The sequence below is a fragment of the Balaenoptera borealis genome (assembly GCF_965194805.1).
Source record: "Balaenoptera borealis genome assembly, chromosome: 18".
Lineage (NCBI taxonomy): Eukaryota > Metazoa > Chordata > Mammalia > Artiodactyla > Balaenopteridae > Balaenoptera > Balaenoptera borealis.
In genome coordinates this window covers 12,910,026-12,934,935 of record NC_138877.1, presented here as the reverse complement: position 1 = coordinate 12,934,935, position 24,910 = coordinate 12,910,026, and the positions used below count along the sequence as shown (strand labels likewise).

General features: G+C 42.3%; 1 protein-coding gene across 5 annotated transcripts in view; it reads left to right on the top strand.

The window, feature by feature from the left end:
* DCLK1 (doublecortin like kinase 1) overlaps nucleotides 1-24,910 on the top strand; it is a 330,012-nt gene that overhangs the window by 219,797 nt on the left and 85,305 nt on the right. For all 5 annotated transcript variants that reach the window (XM_082365403.1, XM_082365402.1, XM_082365401.1 and 2 more), the window contains exon 5: nucleotides 12,378-12,494. In XM_082365403.1, the coding sequence (XP_082221529.1) occupies nucleotides 12,378-12,494 (117 nt within the window). The remainder of the gene's footprint in view (nucleotides 1-12,377; nucleotides 12,495-24,910) is intronic.

The window sequence follows — 24,910 nt, the reverse complement described above, 5'->3', positions numbered from 1 at the left end:
TTTTTGTTTAAAACTGATATTAATATCTGCTCTTCCCAGATTCCATTTCCTTATCATTCTTTCCCATAGACTTTCTCCCTCATGGAAAAATGACTCAGGTGAAACAAGGTGAAAGGAAAGGGTTAAGAAGCAAATACAGCATCCTTTGTGGTCTGTGAGCAACCCAGATCACGCAGCCAGAAATCCACTGGGTCACAAAAACGATGGCAAATACCTTGTCTGATTGTGCACCGTTTTTTTAACTGTTTCATCCTGAACTGAAAGACCCATCTGAACTGCTTGAAAAGGCAGTGCCAGCAACAGCTAGGAAATTCACCAGGAATGCCCATTTCACATTGGTTCCGCCATTTTCAGGTGTTACCCTCACTTCCTTGCCCACTCAAACAGGTCACTTGTGGGACTTGGACAACCTGTAATTTCCCCCAAGCTTTTAACATGCAGCCTTATTAGCTGTATTTGACAAGTGTGTCACCTAAGTGATTGCCAACTGTGGAAGAGCAGGATATATCTACTGAGACGAACTCTTCAGTTTGTCAAAAATAGAAGCAACTCAGAACATTTCTTCTTTCGATTTGTATTGCCATCTGGCTGAAAACACAGTTGCCTTCTCAGCAAGGATTGCAGGACTGAAGAGGGAGTGGCCCTGGAGAAGCTTAGACTATATTAATGATCCTAGAAAGTGTAGCACCTAGAAATGTATCTCTTATTTCTATTAAACCTGTGCAATTTTGTCTCTGGGATTTAAATTTTTTTTTTTAAACATCTTTATTGGAGTATAATTGCTTTACAATGGTGTGTTAGTTTCTGCTTTATGACAAAGTGAATCAGTTATACATATACATACGTTCCCATTATCTCTTCCCTCTTGCGTCTCCCTCCCTCCCACCCTCCCTATCCCACCCCTCTAGGTGGTCACAAAGCACGGAGCTGATCTCCCTGTGCTATGCGGCTGCTTCCCACTAGCTATCTATTTTACGTTTGGCAGTGTATATATGTCCATGCCACTCTCTCACTTTGTCACAGCTTACCCTTCCCCCTCCCCATATCCTCAAGTCCATTCTGTAGTAGGTCTGTGTCTTTATTCCCGTCTTGCCCCTAGGTTCTTCATGACCTTTTTTTTTTTCTTAGATTCCATATATATGTGTTAGCATACAGTATTTGTTTTCTCTTTCTGACTTACTTCACTCTGTATGACAGACTCTAGGTCCATCCACCTCACTACAAATAACTCAATTTTGTTTCTTTTTATGGCTGAGTAATATTCCATTGTATATATGTGCCACATCTTCTTTATCCATTCATCTGTTGATGGACACTTAGGTTGCTTTCATGTCCTGGCTATTGTAAATAGAGCTACAATGAACATTTTGGTACATGCCTCTTTTTGAATTATGGTTTTCTCAGGGTATATACCCAGTAGTGGGATTGCTGGGTCGTATTGTAGTTCTATTTTTAGTTTTTTAAGGAACCTCCATACTGTTCTCCATAGTGGCTGTATCAATTTATTTATTTTTTATCCTATTTAATCTCTGAATGAAATAACCTGACTTTCTGTTTTCCCTGAAGCAGTATAACGTTTAGGAAAGCTATTGACAGACTGTAAAAGCTGTCCTATCGTGGGCATTGTCTGTTTTCTGTACTGATTGTGAAAAGAAGGAAAGAATGTATTTCATCCCTGTGTCCTGGGTTTTCTCACGCTGCTATCTTCAAAGAGTACCTTAGAAATCCACAGGCAGAACTGATTCCCAGAAAACTAATTTATATGCAGCACTTAATTTAATTTCTCCAGTGGATCTCCCTGGTGGCACTCTTAGAACATTCTTAGAAGCATTGCTTGTGTGGTACCAATGGGGGACTTTTACTAAGATTTTGTTTCTTCAGGGTAGGTACTTCCGTAATACCCCAAGAAGTCATTCATTCTAAAACCTGCTGATATTTAGAACAATATCTAACCGCTTGTGGGAAAACGAATGGCTGCCGTACTTTTAAGTATTTCCTTGGAAGAAATGAAAGCTTTCTTAAGAACCTAGTCAACCTTTATTATCTAGCAGCTTTCCTATGTCCTGATTTTTTTCTGCTCTGCCAAATGCACACGTTTGTGTTACCTGTTTCTTCCCTGAAGCATCTGAGTTTTGTCAACCCCTGTGATTGTCCCTATTCCTTGAAGGCAAAACCTCTAAATTAAATTCTTTCCCAGTGAGACTTTGCTTAGAAGTAGATTTGCATCATTATTCTTGAGTATCACTCAATCCCTTTATACCATGTAACTTCAGCTTCTCATTTATCATGACAGTCGTTCTGTCTGATTACTTTCTTCTTCACTAGAGTCTGAGTGTTTATTCCTGGTCTTATAGTTTAAGGTTTTTTTCCCCTTAGTTTCCCTATTGGGTTTTTTTGTTTGTTTGTTTGTTTGTTTTTAATTCTCCTTGAGATGACAGGGCAGACTCAGAGGCTCAAACAAATTGGAGAATTATCTTCCCAAGCCTTGCCTTTACCTCAGGACATGAAAGCAGTGACCCCCAAATCTCATTTACCCCATATTGATGCAGGTTTGGGTGTCTTTTCTCAGGATGAGACTCAGCTGATTATTCCTCAAATGCAGTAACCTCTTGCTGGTGGAAAATCTCTGTTCCTAATCAGGCCTGAGATCCACTCCACAGAACATTTAGATGAGGGTATATGACTTTCTGGAAACTTCTTTTGTACACAAGCCCCTCTCCCCACCAAGAACCTGGTTCTTCTGCTTTAACCAACAGATGATGAGCTGTCCAGGACGGGATATTTTCCAGTACAGCAGTTCTCCTAAATCTCTTTAATTATTAGAACCACCCAAGGTACTTATTAAAAATATAGATTCCCAGACCCTCATCCCAGACCTACTGCATCAAAACATATGGGGAAGGGGTTTGGGAAGTTGAATGTTCAACAATAACCCCCAAGTGATTCTTATCATAGGGAAAGCTAGAGACACTACTGTAAAATATTGCCCTCTCAAGAAGATGTTAGACTATGTCTGTTATTTAATGCCTTCCTAGAGTTACTAATTCCTACTTATTACCATCCATGGCCCTGTTTCTTAAATTATTCCTTGAGTGTCGGAATCATAATCAGCTGAGGTGCTTGTCCAAGATGCAGATGCCTGGCCTTTGAGGTCAGAATCTCTGGGGACTGGACCGAGGGACCTGTTCCCTCGACCTGGACCTGACCTTAGATCAGAGCCACTGATCTAAGGGCGTCCATCCATAGTTCTAGAGCAGTTCTTTTCAAGCTTTAATGTGAATACAAATGATTAGGAGCATTGGTAAAGTGCACATTCTGATTCAGTAGGTCTGGGGTGGGACCGGAGAGTCTGCAAGCTCTCAGGCAATGTTGAGGCCCATGGACCACATTAGCACAAGATGCTAGAGAACTTCCCTAAGCAAAATGCCCCAAACTATTGGACAGCACAGAGCCTGTGACTGTTTTGATGGGAGAAGAGTGGACCCCATCTAAGCTGTGACTAGTCCTAATTTCATTAAGGGGGCACAGGATAATTCAGAACAGAGCCTTACCCATTGTGAATGACACACCTGGCATTCTCAGCATTCATCATGTGGGCTGCCCTGTAACTCCACACCTTTACCTTTCCCAGTGAGACCCTTCCAGACCTCCCGACTCCTGAACCACTTGGGCCTGGGCTGGACCCACTGGACCAAAGATGTACACTTATCCTTGTTTCTGCAAGATTGGGATAAAGTCAGGCATAAAAGTAGCCTTACTCCAGGAGAAAGCTATCAAATTTTTTTTCAGTTCATACTTCTATGATTTTTTTTGTTTGTTTGTTTCTTTTGTTTCTTTTTCCTTTCTCTAGGAGAAATTTGTACCCATTTTTTTCCTTTTGGTTCTTGGGTAATTTATCTGTTTCTTATCTATCTTTCAGATCATTTCCATCTTGTAGCTAATGAAAACCAGGTGGTCATGAGTTGTTAATAAATGTGAACTCTTGTTCTTCTTCCAAAGTCTGCTTTCGGCTGAGTCTCAGGATGACAGTTGGTTGTTTTTGAAAATTTGAGTTGGGACCAAATCTCAATAGGATGGATATTTGTTGTTTTTTCAAGACTGATTTATCTTGCTAATCTATCTCCTTAGGCTGTTAGTTTAATCCTTTGTTCCAAATGCCACATTGCACAATTACTTCAAATGCTGAGCCTCTGGGTTTTCTTCAGTAATTTCCTTATCTATATACCAGAGAACGGCAAAAAGTTTCTGGTCTGTGGACACACCGTTGGGATCACCTGGGAATTTTTCTTAACGCTTCAGGTTCTACCTCCAGTGATTCTAATTCTGTTGGTCAAAAGAAGAACAAAGATTCTGCATTTTTAAAGAGTGGGGAAGTCTGTCCTTTACCCTGAAGGAAGACCATGGGCCTTGGTAAACTCTTGGTCTCTCCTGCCTTTGGCACCTGAAGCCACTGCATTGTGTAGACCAGTCAGTAGGTCTCAGAAGTATACCTGACAAAGATCGTGTTAGCTGGGGCTGTCCTGCCCAACCCTCCCCACCACCCCCCAGTCACCCTCAAGCTGTGTGGACTGGACCGCCACATCATATCTCCAGTCATGCTTGTCCATCCATTTCTATCACCTGCATCCTGGTCCAAGCCACCACCCTTCCTCTCCTAGATTCGCCCCAGAGTGATCTTTTAGACTCACAGATCAGAACAGCAATGCCTTTGCTTAAAGCCCTTCTATAACTTCCCATCTTGCTTAGAGTAAAATCCAAACCCCTCATTTGGTCTCCCCAACCCTGACTTGATCTGGCCCCCGCCTCCCTCTTTCCTGTAATCTACCCATGGCTGGCTCCTTCCTGTGTTCAGAGCTCACCTTTGATGTCCTCTACATCCAGAGACCTTCTCTGACCACCACTATCGAGAAACCACTCACCCAGCCACTGTCACAGCCTCCTTTCACCCCTTGGCAAAGCACTTAGAAAATCAGCTCTTGTTCTCGTTTTTGTTTTTAAGGCCCATTTCAACTTCTACTGTATAAACTCCATCAGAGTAGGTACCCTGTCTTCTGATTTACTGCTGCATCCTGGCACTTAAACAGCAGGGACTTGGTAAATATTTGCAAAATGGATGAATTTAAGCTGAGCAGGGAAGTATGAGCTGAAGTGAGCCAGCACAAGGGCGGAATTGTTCCTTGTGCAGGGAAATTAATGTTCTAAAGCCCAGAGGCAGGAAGATACTTAGTGTTTGTCAGAAACTAAAATAATGTGTCCAGAGGAAGGAAGAGAGAGGAGCTGAGGTGGGCAGGGGCCTTAAAGGCTGCACTAAGGATGTTCTCAAAGAGCAGCAAGGAGTCATAGAAGGATTTCAAGCGGGGGAGTAACAACAGAATCCTGACAAAAGTTTTCAAGAAAGGCTTCTCCTAAAGTTGCGTCACACACACTGTGATAGGTTGAAAGGCCACAAGATGTCAACTTGTAAATGTTACCTTACTTGGAAAAAGCTTCTTTGCAGATATAATTAATTGAAGGATCTTGAGATGAGATTACCTTAGATCATCCAGTTGAGCCTGAAATGCCATCGCAAATATCCACCTAAGAAGGAGGCAAAAGAAGATAACACAGAAACACCTAGGGGAAGTCCATGTGAAGATGGAGGCAGAGATCTCCATGATGGGGCCACAAGCCAAGGAATGCCTGGAACCACCAGAAGGTGGAAGCGGCAAGAAAGAGATTCTCTAGAGCCTTCGAAGGGACTGTGGCCCTGCAACACCTTGATTTCAGATTTCTGGCCTCTAGAACTATGTGCGAATATATTTTGGTCATTGTAAGCCAACAAATTTTTGGTAATTTGTTGTGGCAGCCACAGGAAATCAATACATGCACTTTAGAAAAAAGACATTCGGATGATGTGCACCGTCATGCCTCAGTGAGCATAGGTCATGAGATGGGAGATGTTCATGTGCTGTTTCCTCCTGTGGATGTTGTCGTAAGTGTAATGGAGAAAGGTAAGCCTGTTTCATACAACCTGATGCTCAAGTCAAGTTAGTTACTTCATTTTATGGCCAGCTTAAGAGGGAGAGCCGTGCATGTTGTGGAAATAAAGAGCAACCAGTGAGAAGCAGGGAAGGCTATTTAATGTGAGCTTGTTAAAGCAAAGGAGTCAGCCACCATCATTTGCATTTTGGCAGAGAGAGACCCAAAGGCAGGCAGAGGAGTGGGAACGCTTTATAGTGGAAAAGGGGAAGGCTTCAGGTGTGCCCTGATTGCTGGCCTGGGGAAGCCGGAAGAGGGATGACTCCATTGTTTTGAGGCAGTGCTATCTGGCTTAATGAATAGGGTTGCAAATTTCCGTCTCAATCGGTAAGAACCGAAATCTCCTGCCTGGGTATTTGCACTCAACTAAAATGGCTTGGGTAGCACTATTTTGGGATTGGTGCCAAACGTGTCATTGCAGAGGTTAAGTGGTACCTGGAAGGGAGAGGACTGGACTGAGAGTGCATTACAGGCCATGCTCCTGGCCCTTCTGCAACCCTCGGATTTGCTCAGCGCAACATGCAAGTCCTCTTTCTCTACACTGTGCCCCCATGACCTCCTCCATTTTCCGAACTCTCAACTAGGAAACCACCAGCGTTTCAAGACCCCATGTCACCATGTTCTCAGAGATGGCAAAGACAATGGTGCTGATCTGATTTTAACAGACAATTGGAAGGCTTTCAACACTGCCGGTCACATCATCTACACTGCAATGGATGCGCAGATGCCCGAACCGATCGATTCATGTTGGCCACATCTACGGAAATAATGTGCAGAGTGCATTGTTTAGGGCCCCAGGCAGGTGGCTGGTGATGGCTTCATTAACACCCTCAAGGAAGAATTTAAGAATCTATTGAAGACCATTGGAAAGATCGCTAATGGAGACATCCAAAAGTGGTTCTTAACCAAGGGCTATTCCCCCCAGGGGACATTTGGCAACGTGTGGAGACATTTTTTGGTCTTTACCACTAGGGAGGTGCTACTGGCATCCAGTGGGTAGAGACCAGGGATTCAACTAGCGACTGGCACTGAACAGTGCAGTTGTGGGAAAAAGGGAAGAATGAGATCAGTGTCAGGAAATGAAGATCTGGTGGAACAGGCACAAAGCAGCTTTTCCTGTCTAATGTTTGGAAGCCTCCCTCTTTTCCCCAAGGGCTAAAACTTGGAGACTGCACGATGAGCCAGCTGGGACCATGTAGAGGAAGACAGTTAGGGGTGACAGACATAAGATAGCAGGAACCTGGGTTACCAGGCAATCTCCTAGAGCAAACCAGCTCCCACGTAACACTCAACTCTTACATAGGGAAAATTAGCTTTTATTTGACTATCAGGAGAAAAGAAAGTATTTGGGGAAGAGAATCACTCGTGCTATTAAAACAGTAGATCTGAGTGGTGACTCTTGAGATGTCAGGACGGAACATCCCAGCACCAGAAAAGCTTCTGCAGAGGTTATGGAAAGGGTCAACGCTCAGCCAGCAAGTGCCTCCAGAGCTGGTGCATGTTAGTTTCACAGCCAGCAGCCGTGCCACGTGGGAACACGTGTGTGCCATCTGGAGTCCTGAGCTGGGGGTTCTGAAAGTGGTGGGCCAGTCTAGGTGCTGGGTTTAGACACGCGTAGCTGTATTTTTAGAAGGTACTTTAAAAATCTCAGTTTCTGGGACTTTATTCTCCAGCTAAGCCACTCCAGCTGATGTCTTTGCTTCCAGCTCAATCTGCTACAGATTTTATTTTTAAAAAACTATGGTTTAAAGTGTTTCGGTCTCCACTGCTTTTATTCCAGACCTGCTGCATTTGGAGCTTAGGAAAGTAACACTGGTTCCAAACCCCATTGCCAGTAGGGAAGGGAGTTTCACTGTAGTGTCAGGATTGGCTCTGAATCTAGGTGGTGCAGAAACAAGAGGATGGACCTCAGCCCTTATCAGAGCATTGCACCAGGGAGATGCAGATCAACCCTTCCAGCATTTGAATTTTCCTGTAATACTGCCCTGAAGTTCAAGAATCATTATGTTTCTGTAGGAAGTAAACTTTGGCCTAGGTCATACCAGGATTGGTCTTTCAGCTCACCCATGCTGACAAACTGGAGGCTAAGCAGGATGGTCAGAGCTTCAAAAACCTTGAGGCAGAAGGTGGTGAAGAAGAAGGCACTGGAGGTGATCAAGAAGAAGCTGGCCAGCCCCTTACCGAGACAGTAGGAGAGGATATTCATGAATTGAGGAGAGAGTTGATTGGGTAACCATTGACAACCTTGATATTCTTGGAGGGTGCCTTCCAACCCAGAGCATATGAACATGTGAGAGCTACTCGTTGGACAGTTAGAGAGCCAGAATTGCAGATTCTCTCTTTTGGTGACCAAGCTTGCGCCATATTTATAAAAAGTCTCTAGAACTAAATGGGCTCCCTGACTGTCTTTTGCACATAGCCACGGAGAGGAATGTTGTTCCATTTGGAAGCTTCTTACCTTTGCCAAGTTAAGAGGAAGCTTGTCTTTGTAATCAGGATGGGGAAGAAAGCACAAAACATCTACTGCTGATAATGGATGCTTCTAGATGAACTTGCCCATCTCCTGAATAGCTCAGAACAACTGAATTTAGAGTTGTGATCACTGAGACGTCTCTGCCTGACAGTGATTTTATTCTGCTGGTTTTAAAAAGAGATTACAGGGCTTCCCTGGCAGTGAAGTGGTTGAGAATCCGCCTGCCAGTGCAGGGGACACGGGTTCGATCCCTGGTCCAGGAAGATCCCACATGCCACAGAGCAACTAAGCCCGTGCACCACAACTACTGAGCCTGCGCTCTAGATCCCGCAAGCCACAACTACTGAGCCCGCATGCCACAACTACTGAAGCCTGCGCACCTAGAGCCCGTGCTCCGCAACAAGAGAAGCCACCACAGTGAGAAGCCCACACACTGCAATGAAGAGTAGCCCCTGCTCGTCGCAAGTAGAGAAAGCCCGCGTGCAGCAATGAAGACCCAACGCAGCCAAAAATAAATGAATAAAATAAATTTATATATAAAAAAAAGATATTACAGGAGTAAAAAATTCCTTGTTTAAAGGATATCCTCTAGCCAGCATGCAAAATGTCACTAAAGCTGCCTAGGCATTTATGGGACATCACCTTTGTCTTTCAAGATTCTCCAAAAGATACTAGTGGGCTCCTTTGAATGCATGAACATCTCTGCTGTGTGAGCTCAGGTGAACTGCTGATGCCGCCGGTAGAGTTCTATAATCATTTCTATTCTTTAGCACCTTTCGTTATACATCAGCCCACCTACCACCTGTTTCTGAGTCAGGGGAGAATCTGCATACGTGGAGGTTCTCATGCCACTGGGAACGTGGCCAAAGAATGTATTCCTTCTCCAGTTTCCTGCCTCTACATCCGCATCTGGGTTGTCTCTAAATCTGGCCATCACAGAAGGCCTGTTTCTTAAGTTGGGGTCCAGGGTGAAGGTGGGAAATGTCGTAACTTCTGTCTTACCAAATTCTGAGAACGTCTGTAAAGCTAACATTAGTACAGACCATATGGAGAATGGTACTTTCCCCCTCATAGAACTATGATTACAGGGACTTTCTGAAGCAGAGATTTAATCAGACCTTGCTTGCTTACTTGCTTGCTATGGGGGGGTTCAGTCATCAGAGACCCAGTTAATGTGCTTCATCTGATTTTCTGTACTTGGGTAGGCTGCGATCTTCAGTAGCAAGAGAAATTACTCTCTTGAAGCTTCCTTCAGTCTCATCCTCCTTAAGAAGTGTCCGTGTTGTCCAGTATCCCCACAGCCAAAGGAAGTGCAGCCCGCTTAATGTGAGAGTGCCAAAAATACCAGAAGGAAGGGATTGCCCTCAAAGGCAAATGACCCCAGAAGAGAGTGGAGGGTGCAGGGTGCTGTCTGCTTCCTTGCCAGACTCTCTGAAATGTCCTTCGTGAGAACAAATAAGGTTTTCTACTTTACTGGCTGTGTACATCATGTTACGCACAGTGTTTCTAAATTGTGGTTTTAAGCTGACAAAGATTTTGGCATGCTCTCCAAAGGAATGAAGCATTTGTCCTTCACGGCATCTTTTACCGCCATAAAATACCATTCCCATTTAAATTAATTAAAATACTTAAAATCTAAACTTTAATGGGAAAGGTGGTTGAAGTCTTTTGGGTTTTTTTTTTTTTTTTTTTTTTTATAATTTATGGCTTGGCAGTGCAATTTTTGTTCAATTGGTTTTATTTTGACCTTGGGAAAAAAAGCAGTTACTATCATTGTTCTGTTTCTGTTTTCCTGTATTCAGCCCTAGCCTTTCAGAATTATCCTAATCCCCTGTATGACTCATGAAGCTTCGCTCTTATACTGAAGGCAAGTGGTATGCGATTTGTAACACTTGTAATTATCTTTCAGACTTCATGATCCCCCAAGCGATCGCTTCACTATGATTCCACTTCTGAAAGAGAGTTCATTGTTTCTTTTTTGGGGGGATGCAATAAGCATGTTGATTGAATTGCAGCTTTAGTATTTAAATTTTAATTTAACGTTGATATGAGAACTGGTTGTTTGCCGTCCTTCCCATTGTCCGCCATCACCCACTTGTCTGTCTTCGACCATGGGCACTGATAACAACTTTCCAGCCTTCAACCATGGGCACTGATAACAGTTTTCCAGCCTTGATTCACAGTGAAGCAGCCTGCTTAGGCCACCACATCAGATCCTGGGGTGGTGAGGGAGCCACTAAACCGAGAGACTTCGATTCTGATGCAAGTCACTTAGCCTCTCGGAGACTCAGTTTCCTTATCTGTAAAATGAGGGGTTGGATTACTCTAATGAATAGTAAGACTTCACACAAGTAGTAACAAGATCAATAACAATGTGGGCCAATACTTATTGAGCAGCTCTTCCGTCCTATTAAATATGCCAGGCCTAGGTGGTACCCAAGGGAGTAAGGGGTGGGGAGGCAGAGGAGTAAATGAATACTTTTGATAGATTAATAGTATGGTGAGAACTAAGCTCAAGAGAAGCTGTAGAAGCTGTAGAAGCATGGCATGAGTCCACAAGGTTTTTTTCAGTACTCTGAAAATCAAATAAAACGCCTACATCTGCTCTGGTAAGACTTAGCCATGTGACGAAAATACCGACTTTCTTTCTGGGAGCTGGAAAAATGTCGGCTTGGTGTGGTGAGATTGGTTCTATTATGCTGATCCCGAGCCCTGGCTGGTAGGTGGGGCCCATAACTAGCAGCTCTGGCTCCTGTGGCAAACAGCCTGAGACAAACCCTAAAGTCAACTTTTTAACTCACGTTGCAGCTCACAGATGGGTGTTATTACCAGTGTGCACCATCTGGTAGCTCTCTCTTTTAACCATTCATCCCTGCTAGCTAGATACCGAGCTTTTTTAATTATTATCTTAAATTTATGTGACCTCTATAAACATTCGGGACCTAGGACCAAAAGTCTTGGTCATCTTGCCCTCGTTACAGTCCTGGTTTTCGTTTAAACTGAGAAATGTATTGTCACTTTATGCAATTTGTTTCATAAGCCAACATTTTTCAGACACGAGGTCCACAAAATAAAAATTAGCAGAAAAGAGCCCTCGCTGGTTAAAAGATTCCATCCTGGACTACCAGGTGGGCGGTGTTTCTAGTTCCCAAACCGTGTGTGTTCCCTGTCGTGCCTGCAGGGCTCAGCACCTGGCATGGAGCGGACGCGTGGTAAAAATGTAATCGGAAGCACGCAGCGGTCAGGCAGCATTCCAGCCGTCCGATTTGATTGCTAATGTACTTCCGAAAGGCCAGACCAACGTCCAAAGGCTGGGACAAACTCCAGGATGTGTTGTCAGTTGTGTGGACAGAGCCTTGAGCCAAGTGGATGTCCTCTTCACATGGTCCAAAGATCTGTTTTGGGAATTAAAACCTCCGTAGACACCCTCTCAGGCACTATTCACATGGTGGTTCTGATCGTGTCTTCTGATATCATTGTTATGCTTCTTGCTTACTTCCCACCTTTTAATTTGTGCTGATACGTTCATACGTGTAGTTTGTTTTTGTTCATTTTTTTAAAGAAATTGGCATCTCCTGCAGGTCCACCTGGGCAGGACCCAAGCAGCCAATGGCGGTGGTGGCTGGGGGCGTGTGGTCCCGGAACCAAACCCCCATGGATACAGAGGGACAACCGTATTTACTGTGATGTCTAAGATGCCCGCTGTGCCCTTTCTAGTTGTTTTTTTTTTTTTTTTTTTGGTTCTGTCGTCATAGACACATACTGGGCCGGCAGGAAGCACGTGAGACCGAGGATGGCTGTGTATTTCTGCTTCCAGGTTTATTGTACATTTCGAACGGTATGTGCGTGACCCTGTGATGATGTGTGGCCTTTCTTCTTTCCCCAGAATGTCGAGTGGTGAAGTCCACTTCTTACACCAAAATAGCTTCGTCATCCCGCAGGAGCACCACCAAGAGCCCAGGGCCTTCCCGGCGCAGCAAGTCCCCGGCATCAACCAGCTCAGGTAAAGCTGCAGAGGAGCCTGCAGCGACTGCCTTGTTCCCGACGCACCATGAGCAGAGGGTGTGTGAAGCCCCGAGCGTGAGATTGCAAGAGAGTGTAGATGCCGGTTTATAATTTTAGAACATGTTCAAGTGGTGGAACAGATTTGCCAGAGTCTAGCATGTTGGCTGTAAGAAAAAGCATCAGGTTCGGGAAAACTTAGTAAAGATTCAGAAAACCCAGACTTGCCCACAGATAGACGTGCGCTCCTGACTTGCATCATTTCTGCTGCAAAAGTTATTTTTTAGGCTAAAGGCCCCCAGCTCCAGAAATCTCTGTTAAAGCATTTGTTCTTCTTCGGACTGGCTGGTGAGCAGTTTACAGTTTGTATGTGCTGAGCCTTTGTCTAACACATTTTTTACTCTGGCCCCAGCATGGCCCTGGGACTAAAAGCCGTGAGGAGAGACTGGTGCTGGGGTAGCTGCAGTGACTCTGGGCCTGTGACCTGTCTGTCCTTGGGCTCTAGTGCTGGTGTTGGAGCAGGATGTGTACTTACAGGATGACGGCCTCAGCCCTACCTTTTCCTTCTTTGGTCTTAAATCTGACGTCAATTGGGACTTCCCTGGCGGTCCAGTGGTTAAGACTTCGCCTTCCAGTGTAAGGGGTGCGGGTTCGATCCCTGGTCGGGGAGCTAAGATCCCACATGCCTCGCAGCCAAAAAACCAAAACATAAAACAGAAACAATAGTGTAACAGATTCAATAAAGACTTTAAAAATGGTCCACATCAAAAAAAAAAAAAAAAACATCTTAAAAAAAAAAACTGACATGAATCAGTTTGTTTGTTTGGGTCTTAGGTATAAGGTCTATTTCACGATGGAAGGGAATTATTTATTAAATGCTATAAACTGTTGAATGTGAATTATTAAATGATACATACATCAAAGTGATTGTCACCTGATTTTATGAAGGCAGGGAAGCTCTTATAAATAGGGACCAAGACCTATAGGGTCTATATTGAAGCCTTCTTGTACTTGGCAGTGTGGTCCCAGAGGGATATGAAAAGCTCTCTAGGCTGGGGCTACAGGGCCTGCCTCTGGCACCACTGCCCAGTGTGAGTTATAACCTCTCTATTTAAAATTGGAGGTGCAGGCTTCCCTGGTGGCGCAGTGGTTGAGAATCTGCCTGCCAATGCAGGGCACACGGGTTTGAGCCCTGGTCTGGGAAGATCCCACATGCCGCGGAGCAACTAGGCCCGTGAGCCACAATTACTGAGCCTGCGCGTCTGGAGCCTGTGCTTCGCAACAAGAGAGGCCGCGATAGTGAGAGGCCCGCGCACTGCGATGAAGAGTGGCCCCCACTTGCCACAACTAGAGAAAGCCCTCGCACAGAAACGAAGACCCAACACAGCCAAAAATAAATAAATAAATAAATAAATAAATATATAAATAAAAATTTAAAATTGGAGGTGCTATAAACTATTTTTCCTAGTAAAAACTAAAATTGAAACCTCCAAAGTCAGTCTTGGAAGAAGGGACTCTTAGTTGGCTGGAGAGCTAGACCACCGGGCCCATGTTAGTTCTTTAAGAGTTGCCTTCCCCTGGGGGTGTTGCTAATTACTGCTATTCCCTAGACAGGTCTGCAGAGACCTTCTCCTCACTCTGTGTTGGCACCGATGAACTGCCACTGTCCCTTTCTGGCTGTCTAATCATGGCAGCCAAGATTGAATGGAGGCCTACAGGAGGAAAAGATGGTAATACAGAGCAAAAAAAGGGAGAGAGAATTTTTGCAGCTCAGAAATAAATAACCTTGTAAATAGTGAAGAACCTATGTTATTTCAAAAAGGAAGCTAAAATTTTGAGTTAAGAAAAAAAGAATCATACATCTGACCTTAAAAAGGTAATAATGAATATAGGAAATTGTTTCACTTTGGAATTAATTGGTCACATAGTTACTAGTCAGCATCTCTTAAGATTATATAAATCTTATAAATGTATTTAATTATAATCTTATAAATATAGATGAATATATCATTTACCAAAAGTAATTCTGGAAACTCAGAAGAGGAGATAGGCAAATGTATTAAATGTATTTGTATTTGTCACCGCCAACGTTTGGAACCATTCCCTTTAGAAGTTTAAAATGCATAGGGTACATTACCTCAAAATTGATAGATTGTTTCAAACGATCATTTCTATTTTCTGTTGTTTCCCTGAATCTCTTTTCCACTGTAGTTAGGACCTGGTTGGTTTGACCAGCAATCACTTGGAATGTGTGATAGGTATGCCGTGCCAGGGAGTTACCGTTTCCATGCAGAAAGCAGAACCCAGATCCGTTCTAAAATCGATATGTTCTTGAAAAATTAACACTTCAGTCAAGGTATCTTTAACTTTTAGGCCAAAATTCATTAAAGAGCACTGATCATGTTTTCTTTAATATAGGCCTTTTACGCACATCAAGTTTTCAACTTCTTGCGTTTTGATTTAGAAGATAATCATACAATCATTTCCTGGTTATATAAGAGCTTATAATATGTGATGCCTGTCTCTTGCTTCTGACTTGCTATCAAATCTTCCCACCTTCCTCTGGATGATTCTAATTTAGAGAGGGTTTATAGAGCAGCAATACCCAGTCGCAAATGAGTGGAGTACGCCAGGGATCCCAAGATCACTCCCTTTCCCCGGGACCTAGACGCAGGGTTTAGGAAGTCCAGTGGTGTTTACGTATCTTTCTGGGGCAAGTGCAGATGCTGGATGTCAGGGGATCACCTGCCTTGGCCCCCTCCACTGAACTAGCCTAAGATTCTTGTCTCTACTCAGGTTTGTCTCTTGAAACCGTGGAAAGGAGCAATGAATTATCTCTATATTGACTGTATCCGAATTTTCTGAAAATAACCTGTTCAGTGTTTTCCATAAATCGTAGGACTGGAATGTGAACAATTTTCCTTTAATACTCCTTAAACATTGATGTTGTCCCAAGCCCCATTCCACCATGAACCTGACTTTTTAACATTAAGTAATCTTTGTTTTTCCCCCTTACACAAGAACCTAAAGTTTGAAATGATTTCTCCTTCAGTTTTAAAAGTTCTACTTCCAATATTCATCTTCCTGCATGATATGGAGATTGGAGCATCGTATAGAGTTAAGATTTGTAGGTTCCCATGTTGTTTCTGGTCATATTGTTGGCTTACATTTAAATGAAACGTCAAGAGTTTACCTAGAACTTTCATCTCTTTGATCTATTTTGATCCTCCCAACAATCTCCCAACAACAAGCAAGACAAGACATTATTCTTTGTTATATAATCATATACTCTATTTTTTAAATGAGGAAGCAGGCGTAGAGCTGGGGGAACTGCTTGGCCCAGAGTCACAGAGTTAATGGTGGCAACTCAGAGCTGGCACGTGGGGCTTCCAGTGCTCTGGATACAGCAGGCTGGCTGTTCTCGATACCTGCTTCTTCACGTCTGCTTATTAAAATTTTGATCTTAAGGAAATAACCGATGCAGTACCTAGTTTAAGATTGAAAGTTACAACATCATAACCCTTTGCAACAGAAGCCTAAGCGTTAGTCCCAGACACCAGCATTCTGGGGGGTGAAATGATTCACCCTGACTTCAGGATGTATGTCAGTGGTAGACAGAAACTTTCCTTTGTAAGTCAGTCTTAGAATAAGAATGAGAATCCTTGGTAAATCTTGTCTTTGCTCCTTAGTCATTTCTCTTCTTGGGACTAGAAGAAGTTAGAGGTGTTTTATTAATGTAAGGTATTCATTTAGACATTCAGAAATATCCAGTTCAGGCCTGCTAGTGTCAGGCACTTGCTAGGCGCCAATAATGCAGAGATGAAAGAAACAGCCCCTTCGCTCAAGAAGCACACAGTTCAAGCCCCCTACATAATTTATAGATAACATAATTCACATAGCTGTTGAATTATTATTAGTCTCTGTAACAGAAAGGGTCCAAAGAAGGCCAATTGGAGCTAGAAGAAAAGAAACCAGAAGTCTTAATAACAAAAGAAGAATAAGGAGCCCCCAGACAATTGTGTGCGGAGACACTGAATGAGGTATCACTAAGAAATGGTGAAAACAGGTTTTAGCTTCTTAAAGGAACAAGAATACATAAGAGCATCATAAAGAGAGTTTAATGTGGGTTGAATCTTTATTCATGTGTCTGTCTTTGGAACACAGACATCTCATAAAATGTGTAATTTAAAAGTGAATTTCTTTTCAACAAATTCCTTTATCTGCATAGGGAAGTTATAACAAAGTATCTCCCCAAATAAGAGTATTCTGTGCACTCATTCAATTTCAGTAAGAATGGATAAGGTTTCGTTTTACTTTATATTGTTTTCTTAATATTAAAAGCATAAGAAAACCACATTTACCTATCTTGAATTTTCATTACTGTAGTCCTCCTTAAAAACGTAGAGATTTCAAAATTTTGACCTCTTCTTGGATTCCTTAGAAAAACATGGGTTTGTTTGTTTGTTTTAGTTTTGTTCCCATTTAGATGGACGGCCAGTTTTTTTTTTTTTTTTGTAGAGTGACTCCTTCTGTTTAGAATCTCTATCTACACAAGCCATGACAAACATAACGGAGTGCCCCGTGGGTGCCTTACGTTCATCAATCCAAGCATGAGCTGATGCACTTTCTTGCCCTCCAGAAGCTTATAGTCTAAGGTAGAAACACTCATAGCAACAACCATTCATTCATTCAGTATGCATTGAGAACCCACCATGGACTAGTGATGTGAGAGTTGCAAGAGTGAACATTTGAAAGAGGGAAATCTGGATGCCTTAGTTAATGACCTTCTACCATGACAGAAGCATCATTCCGTATTTCCCAGGCTTAAAACTTACTTGTATGTGACTCTTGAAATCTTGAATTTTTTTTTTTATGCTAGTCAAATTTTACTTTTTTAACAGTTATATAAAAATATTTTATGCAACATATGCAGATAAGAATCGAAGCTGGGGAAGCAAAGAGAATTTTAATCAGCTTACTGGTCCAATTTGTCAATTGTTAAAATTTATATCAAACACCTTCAAAGGCAGATTGCTAGCTATTAATTTTTTAGCTCAATCTTTTTCCTTTAGTGTAGAGATTTCAGCCATGTATTTTCTATAGAGGATCTTTTCTGCTTTGGCATTCCAAGAGAATTGTTGAAAACAAAATGCACCAAGAAAATCAAGAGGGCTGATGATTCATTCCCTGTGTTCTTAGAATTTTTTGCTGCATATAATGCTGAATCCTCCTTCCATTCTCTTTCCCTGTACCCATCAACTGCCCCTAGCCCTCAGTCTCAGCCGGTGAGTATTTCCAAAGATACTCTTTCAAACTTCGAACCGTTATCTTGACCCACCGTCTTTGTGGGGGCAGCACTCTGTGTCAACTCCTGTTGTAATGTCCTCACTGCTAATGCTCCATGTTAGTTAAATAAATATTTCCTGAGCATCTACTGTGTGCCAGGCTTGTATTAGTTTGTAAGGATACGAAGATGATTAAACCGCAGTTCTTGTCTTCAAGTTGGGAAACAAACATATATAACACTGTGATAGTGTCGTAAGGGCTATGACAGCCCAAAGAAAGAAGGGGCTAAATCTCATTAATAGGGTCAGAGAAAAAAGACTTATAAATCGGGACATGAAGGATCTTGCCAGGAGAAGGGCCAGGAGGACATCACCACCTGAGAAAACAATGAGAGTTAAGGCACAAAGGCATGGAAGTATATGGCATGTTTAAGGAGCAGTGGCTAGTCCAATAAAAATGAATGGTATAATTACAGGAAAGGGAGAAGATGGTGGTAGCCTAGTTGGTTGCGCTGAGATTGCACAGGGCCATGAAGGCATAATTTTGTTGTAGGTATTAGTGGGTGAAAAGGGATTTTTAGTAAGGCCATGATTTGATTTTTATCTGAATTTTGGAAACAATGGTACAGTGGTAGAGAGGCTGGCTACACGTGAAGAGCCAAGAGCCAGGAAGACTCCATGAAGTCATTCTGGAAAGAATTGTTAGGACAGAATTTAAACAACAATGCTTAAAATGGGGGAGACTTCAAAAGAGAAATGAAACCAGGAATTTCACCGGATATGAGGCCAGAGGAAGAGAGAGGCATCAGAGATGAGGAGCAGGTTTGCCAAGCGAGGAGGAGAGGTAGGGATGGGTCCCATTTTAGACCTGTCGCATGTGAGATGCTTCGGAAGCATCAGTGGGCAAGTAGTAAGGAATGCTGTGTAAGTCAGATGTGAGCTGACAATATGTATTTGAGAGACCCTGGCATATAGTAGTGACTTAAATAATAGAAATGTAAAATTCCTCTCCCCTCAACCCAAGGAGAGATTTGTAAGGATAAGGATGAAAATGGAACCACGGGGAACATCTGCAGTTATAAGAACACATCAGGAGGACCTTCAAGATGGCGGAGGAGTAAGACGTGGAGATCACCTTCCTCCCCACAAATACATCAGAAATACATCTACATGTGGAACAACTCCTACAGAACACCTACTGAATGCTGGCAGAAGACCTCAGTCTTCCCAAAAGGCAAGAAAATCCCCATGTACCTGGGTAGGGCAAAAAGAAAAAGAAAAAAACAGAGACAAAATAATAGGGACGGGACCTGCACCTCTGGGAGGGAGCTGTGAAGGAGGAAAAGTTTCCACACACTAGGAAGCCCCTTCACTGGTGGAGATGTGGGGTGGGCAGGGGGGAATGCTTCGGAGCCACAGAGGAGAGCGCAGCAACAGAGGTGCGGAGGGCAAAGCGGAGAGAGTCCCGCACAGAGGATCGGTGCCGACCAGCACTCACCAGCCCGAGAGGCTTGTCTGCTCACCTGCCGGGGCAGGCAGGGCTGGGAGCTGAGGCTCAGGCTTTGGAGGTCAGATCCCAGGGAGAGGACTGGGGTTGTCTGCATGAACACAGCCTGAAGGGGGCTAGAGCGCCACAGCTAGCCAGGAGAGAGTCCGGGAAAAAGTCTGGAACTGCCTAAGAGGCAAGAGACCATTGTTTCGGGGTGCGCGAGGAGAGGGGATTCTTCCCCTGTCTGCCTGCAGAAGGCAGAGCACCACCTAAATGAGCTCCAGAGACGGGCGCCAGCCACAGCTATCAGCTCGGAACCCAGAGATAGGCATGAAATGCTAACGCTGCTGCTGCAGCCACCAAGAATCCTGTGTGCAAGCACAGGTCACTCTCCACATCCCCTGGGGAGCCTGTGCAACATGCCACTGCCAGGGTCCCGTGATCCAAGGACAAGTTCCCTGAGAGAACACACGGCACGCCTCAGGCTGAACACAAACTGGCCTCTGCCGCCACAGCCTCACCCAGCATTCCAATTATAACTACTGTACCCCCCCTCCCCCAGCATGAGTGAGCCAGAGCCCCCTAATCAGCCGCTGCTTTAACCCCGTCCTGTCTGAGCAAAGAACAGACACCCTCAGGCGACCTACACGCAGAGACGGGGCCAAATCCAAAGCTGAACCCCGGGAGCTGTGCGAACAAAGAAAAGAAAGGGAAATCTCTCCCAGCAGCCTCAGGAGCAGTGGATTAAATCTCCACAATCAGCTTGATGTACCCTGTATCTCTGGGATACCTGAATAGACAACGAATCATCCTACAATTGAGGAGGTGGACTTTGGGAGCAACTGTAGACTTGGGGTTTGCTGTCCGTGACTGATTTCTTTCTGATTTTTACGTTTATCTTAGTATAGTTTTTAGCACTTGTTATCCTTGGTGGCTTTGTTTATTGGTTTGGTTGCTATCTTCTTTCTTATTATTATTATTTTTTAAATTTCTTATTTTAATAATTTTTAAAATTTATTATTATTATTTTTTCTTTCTTTTTTTCTCCCTTTTCTTCTGAGCCGTGTGGCTGACAGGGTCTTGATGCTCTGGTCTGGTGTCAGTCCTGACCCTCTGAGGTGGGAGAGCTGAGTTCAGGACATTGGACCACCAGAGACCTCCCAGCCCCACATAATATCAGTTGGTGAGAGCTCTCCCAGAGATCTCCATCTCAATGCTAAGACCCAGCTCCACCCAACGGCCAGCAAGCTCCAGTGCTGGATGCCCCATGCCAATCAACTAGCAAGACAGGAATACAACCCCACCCATTAGCAGAGAGACTGCCTAAAATCATACTAAGTTTACAGACACCCCAAAATACACCACCAGACACAGCCCTGCCCACTAGAAAGACAAAATCCAGGCCCACCCACCGGAACACAGGCACCAGTCCCCTCCACCAGGAAGCCTACACAAGCCACTGAACCAACCTCACCCACTGGGGGCAGACACCAAAAACAATGGGAACTACTCATCTGCATCCTGTGAAAAGGAGACCCCAAACACAGTAACTTAAACAAAATGAGAAGACAGAGAAATATGCAGCAGATGAAGAAGCAAGGTAAAATCCCACCAGGCCAAACAAATGAAGAGGAAATAGGCAGTCTACCTGAAAAAGAATTCAGAGTAATGGTAGTAAAGATGATCCAAAATCGTGGAAATAGAATGGAGAAAATACAAGAAACATTTAACAAGGACCTAAAAGAACCAAAGAGCAAAGAAACAATGATGAATAACACAATAAATGAAATTTAAAATTCTCTAGAAGGAATCAATTACACAGTAACTGAGGCAGAAGAATGGATAAGTGACCTGGAAGATAAAATAGTGGAAATAACTACCACAGAGCAGAATAAAGAAAAAAGAATGAAAAGAATTCGGGACAGTCTCAGAGACCTTGGGTACAACATTAAATGCACCAACATTCGAATTATAGGGGTCCCAGAAGAAGAAGAGAAAAAGAAAGGGTCTGAGAAAATATTTGAAGAGATTATAGTTGAAAACTTCCCTAACATGGGAAAGGAAATAGTCAATCAAGTCCAGGAAACACAGAGACTCCCATACAGGATAAATCCAAGGAGAAACAGGCCAAGACACATATTAATCAAGCTAAATTAAATACAAATACAACCAAAAATTAAATACAAAGAAAAAATATTAAAAGCAGAAAGGGAAAAGTAACAAATAACATACAAGGGAATCCCCATAAGGCTAACAGCCGATCTTTCAGCAGAAACTCTGCAAGCCAGAAGGGAGTGGCAGGACATATTTAAAGTGATGAAGGGGAAAAACCTCCAACCAAGATTACTCTACCCAGCAAGGATCTCATTCAGATTCGACGGAGAAATTAAAACCTTTACAGACAAGCAAAAGTTAAGAGAATTCAGCACCACCAAACCAGCTTTACAACAAATGCTAAAGGAACTTCTCTAGGCAGGAATCACAAGAGAAGAAAAGGACCTACAAAAACAAACCCAAAACAATTAAGAAAATGGTAATAGGAACATACATATCGATAATAACCTTAAATGTGAATGGATTAAATGCTCCAACCAAAAGACACAGGCTTACTGAATGGATACAAAAACAAGATCCGTATATATGCTGTCTACAAGAAACCCACTTCAGACCTAGTGACACATACAGACTGAAAGTGATGGGATGGAAAAAGATATTCCATGCAAATGGAAATCAGAAGAAAGCTGGAGTAGCAATTCTCATATCAGACAAAATCCACGTTAAAATAAAGACTATTACAAGAGACAAAGAAGGACACTACATAATGATCAAGGGATCAATCCAAGAAGAAGATATAACAATTGTAAATATTTATGCACCCAACATAGGAGTGCCTCAATACATAAGGCATATACTAACAGCCATAAAAGGGGAAATTGACAGTAACACAATCATAGTAGGGGACTTTAACACCCCACTTTCACCAATGGACAGATCATCCAAAATGAAAATAAATAAGGAAACACAAGCTTTAAATGATACATTAAACAAGATGGACTTAATTGATATTTGTAGGACATTCCATCCAAAAACAACAGAATACACTTTCTTCTCAAGTGCTCATGGAACATTCTCCAGGATAGATCATATCTTGGGGCACAAATCAAGCCTTGGTAAATTTAAGAAAATTGAAATCGTATCAGGCATCTTTTCTGACCACAAGGCTATGAGATTAGGAATCAATTACAGGGAAAAAAAAAACATAAAAAACACAAACACATGGAGGCTAAACAATATGCTACTAAATAACCAAGATATCACTGAAGAAATCAAAGAGGACATTTGTCATTAGAAACAAATGACAATGAAAACATGATGACCCAAAACCTATAGGATGCAGCAAAAGCAGTTCTAAGACGGAAGTTTATAGCAATACAGTCCTATCTCAAGAAACAAGAAAAATCTCAAATAAACAACCTAACCTTACACCTAAAGCAATTAGAGAAAGAAGAACAGAAAAAACCCAAAGTTAGCAGAAGGAAAGAAATCATAAAGATCAGATTAGAAATAAATAAAAAGAAATGAAGGGAACAGTAGCAAAGGTCAATAAAACTAAAAGCTGGTTCTTTGAGAAGATAAACAAAATTGATAAACCATTAGCCAGACTCATCGAGAAAAAAAGGGAGAAGACTCAAATCAACAGAATTAGAAATGAAAAAGTAGAAGTAACAACTGACACTGTAGAAATACAAAGGATCATGAGAGATTACTACAAGCAACTATGTGCCAATAAAATGGACAACCTGGAAGACTGAACCAGGAAGAAATAGAAAATATGAACAGACCAATCACAAACACTGAAATTGAAACTGTGATTAAAAATCTTCCAACAAACAAAAGCCTAGGACCAGATGGCTTCACAGGCGAATTCTATCAAACATTTAGAGAATAGCTAACACCTATCCTTCTCAAACTCTTCCAAAATATAGCAGAGGGAGGAACACTCCCAAACGCATTCTATGAGGCATCCATCACCCTGATACCAAAACCAGACAAAGATGTCACAAAGAAAAAAAAACTGCAGGCCAATATCACTGATGAACATAGATGCAAAAATTCTCAACAAAATACTAGCAAACAGAATCCAACAACACATTAAAAGGATTATACACCATGATCAAGTGGGGTTTTTCCCAGGAACGCAAGGATTCTTCAATATATGCAAATCAATCAATGTGATACACCATATTAACAAATTGAAGGAGAAAAAACATATGATCATCTCAATAGATGCAGAAAAAGCTTTCGACAATATTCAACACCCATTTATGATAAAAACCCTCCAGAAAGTAGGAATAGAGGGAACTTACCTCAACATAATAAAGGCCATATATGACAAACCCACAGCCAACATCGTTCTCAGTGGTGAAAAACTGAAACCATTTCCTCTAAGATCAGGAACAAGACAAGGTTGTCCACTCTCACCACTAATATTCAACATAGTTTTGGAAGTTTTACCCACAGCAATCAGAAAAGAAGAAAGGAATAAATGAATAAAATAAATAAATAAAAAATAAAAGGAATCCAAGTCGGAAAAGAAGCAGTAAAGCTGTCACTGTTTGCAGATGACATGATACCATACATAGAGAATCCTAAAGATGCTACCAGAAAACTACTGGAGCTAATCAACGAATTTGCTAAAGTAGCAGGATACAAAATTAATGCACAGAAATCTCTTGCATTCCTATACACTAATGATGAAAAATCTGAAAGAGAAATTAAGGAAACACTCCATTTACCATTGCAACAAAAAGAATAAAATACCTAGGAATAAACCTACCTAAGGGGACAAAAGATCTGTATGCATAAAACTATAAGACACTGATGAAAGAAATTAAAGACAACACAAATAGATGGAGAGATATACCATATCCTTGGATTGGAAGAATCAACTTTGTGAAAATGACTCTACTACCCAAAGCAATCTACAGATTCAGTGCAATCCCTATCAAACTACCAATGGCATTTTTTGCAGAACTAGAACAAAAAATTTCACAATTTGTAGGGAAACACAAAAGACCCCGAATAGCCAAAGCAATCTTGAGAAAGAAAAACGGAGCTGGAGGAATCAGGCTCCCTGACTTCAGACTATACTACAAAGCTACAGTAATGATAACAGTATGGTACTGGCACAAAAACAGAAATATAGATCAGTGGAACAGGATAGAAAGCCCAGAGATAAATCCACGCACATATGGTCACCCTATCTTTGATAAAGGAGGCAAGAGTATACAATGGAGAAAAGACAGCCTCTTCAATAAGTGGTGCTGGGAAAACTGTACAGCTACATGTAAAAGAATGAAATTAGAACAGTCCCTAACACTGTATACAAAAATAAACTCACAATGGCTTAAAGACCTAAATGTAAGGCCAGACACTATAAAACTCTTAGAGGAAAACGTAGGCTGAACACTCTATGACATAAATCACAGCAAGATCCTTTTTGACCCACCTCCTAGAGAAATGGAAATAAAAACACAAATAAACAAATGGGACCTAATGAAACTTAAAAGCTTTTGCACAGCAAAGGAAACCATAAACACAACGAAAAGGCAAGTCTCAGAATGGGAGAAAATATTTGCCAAC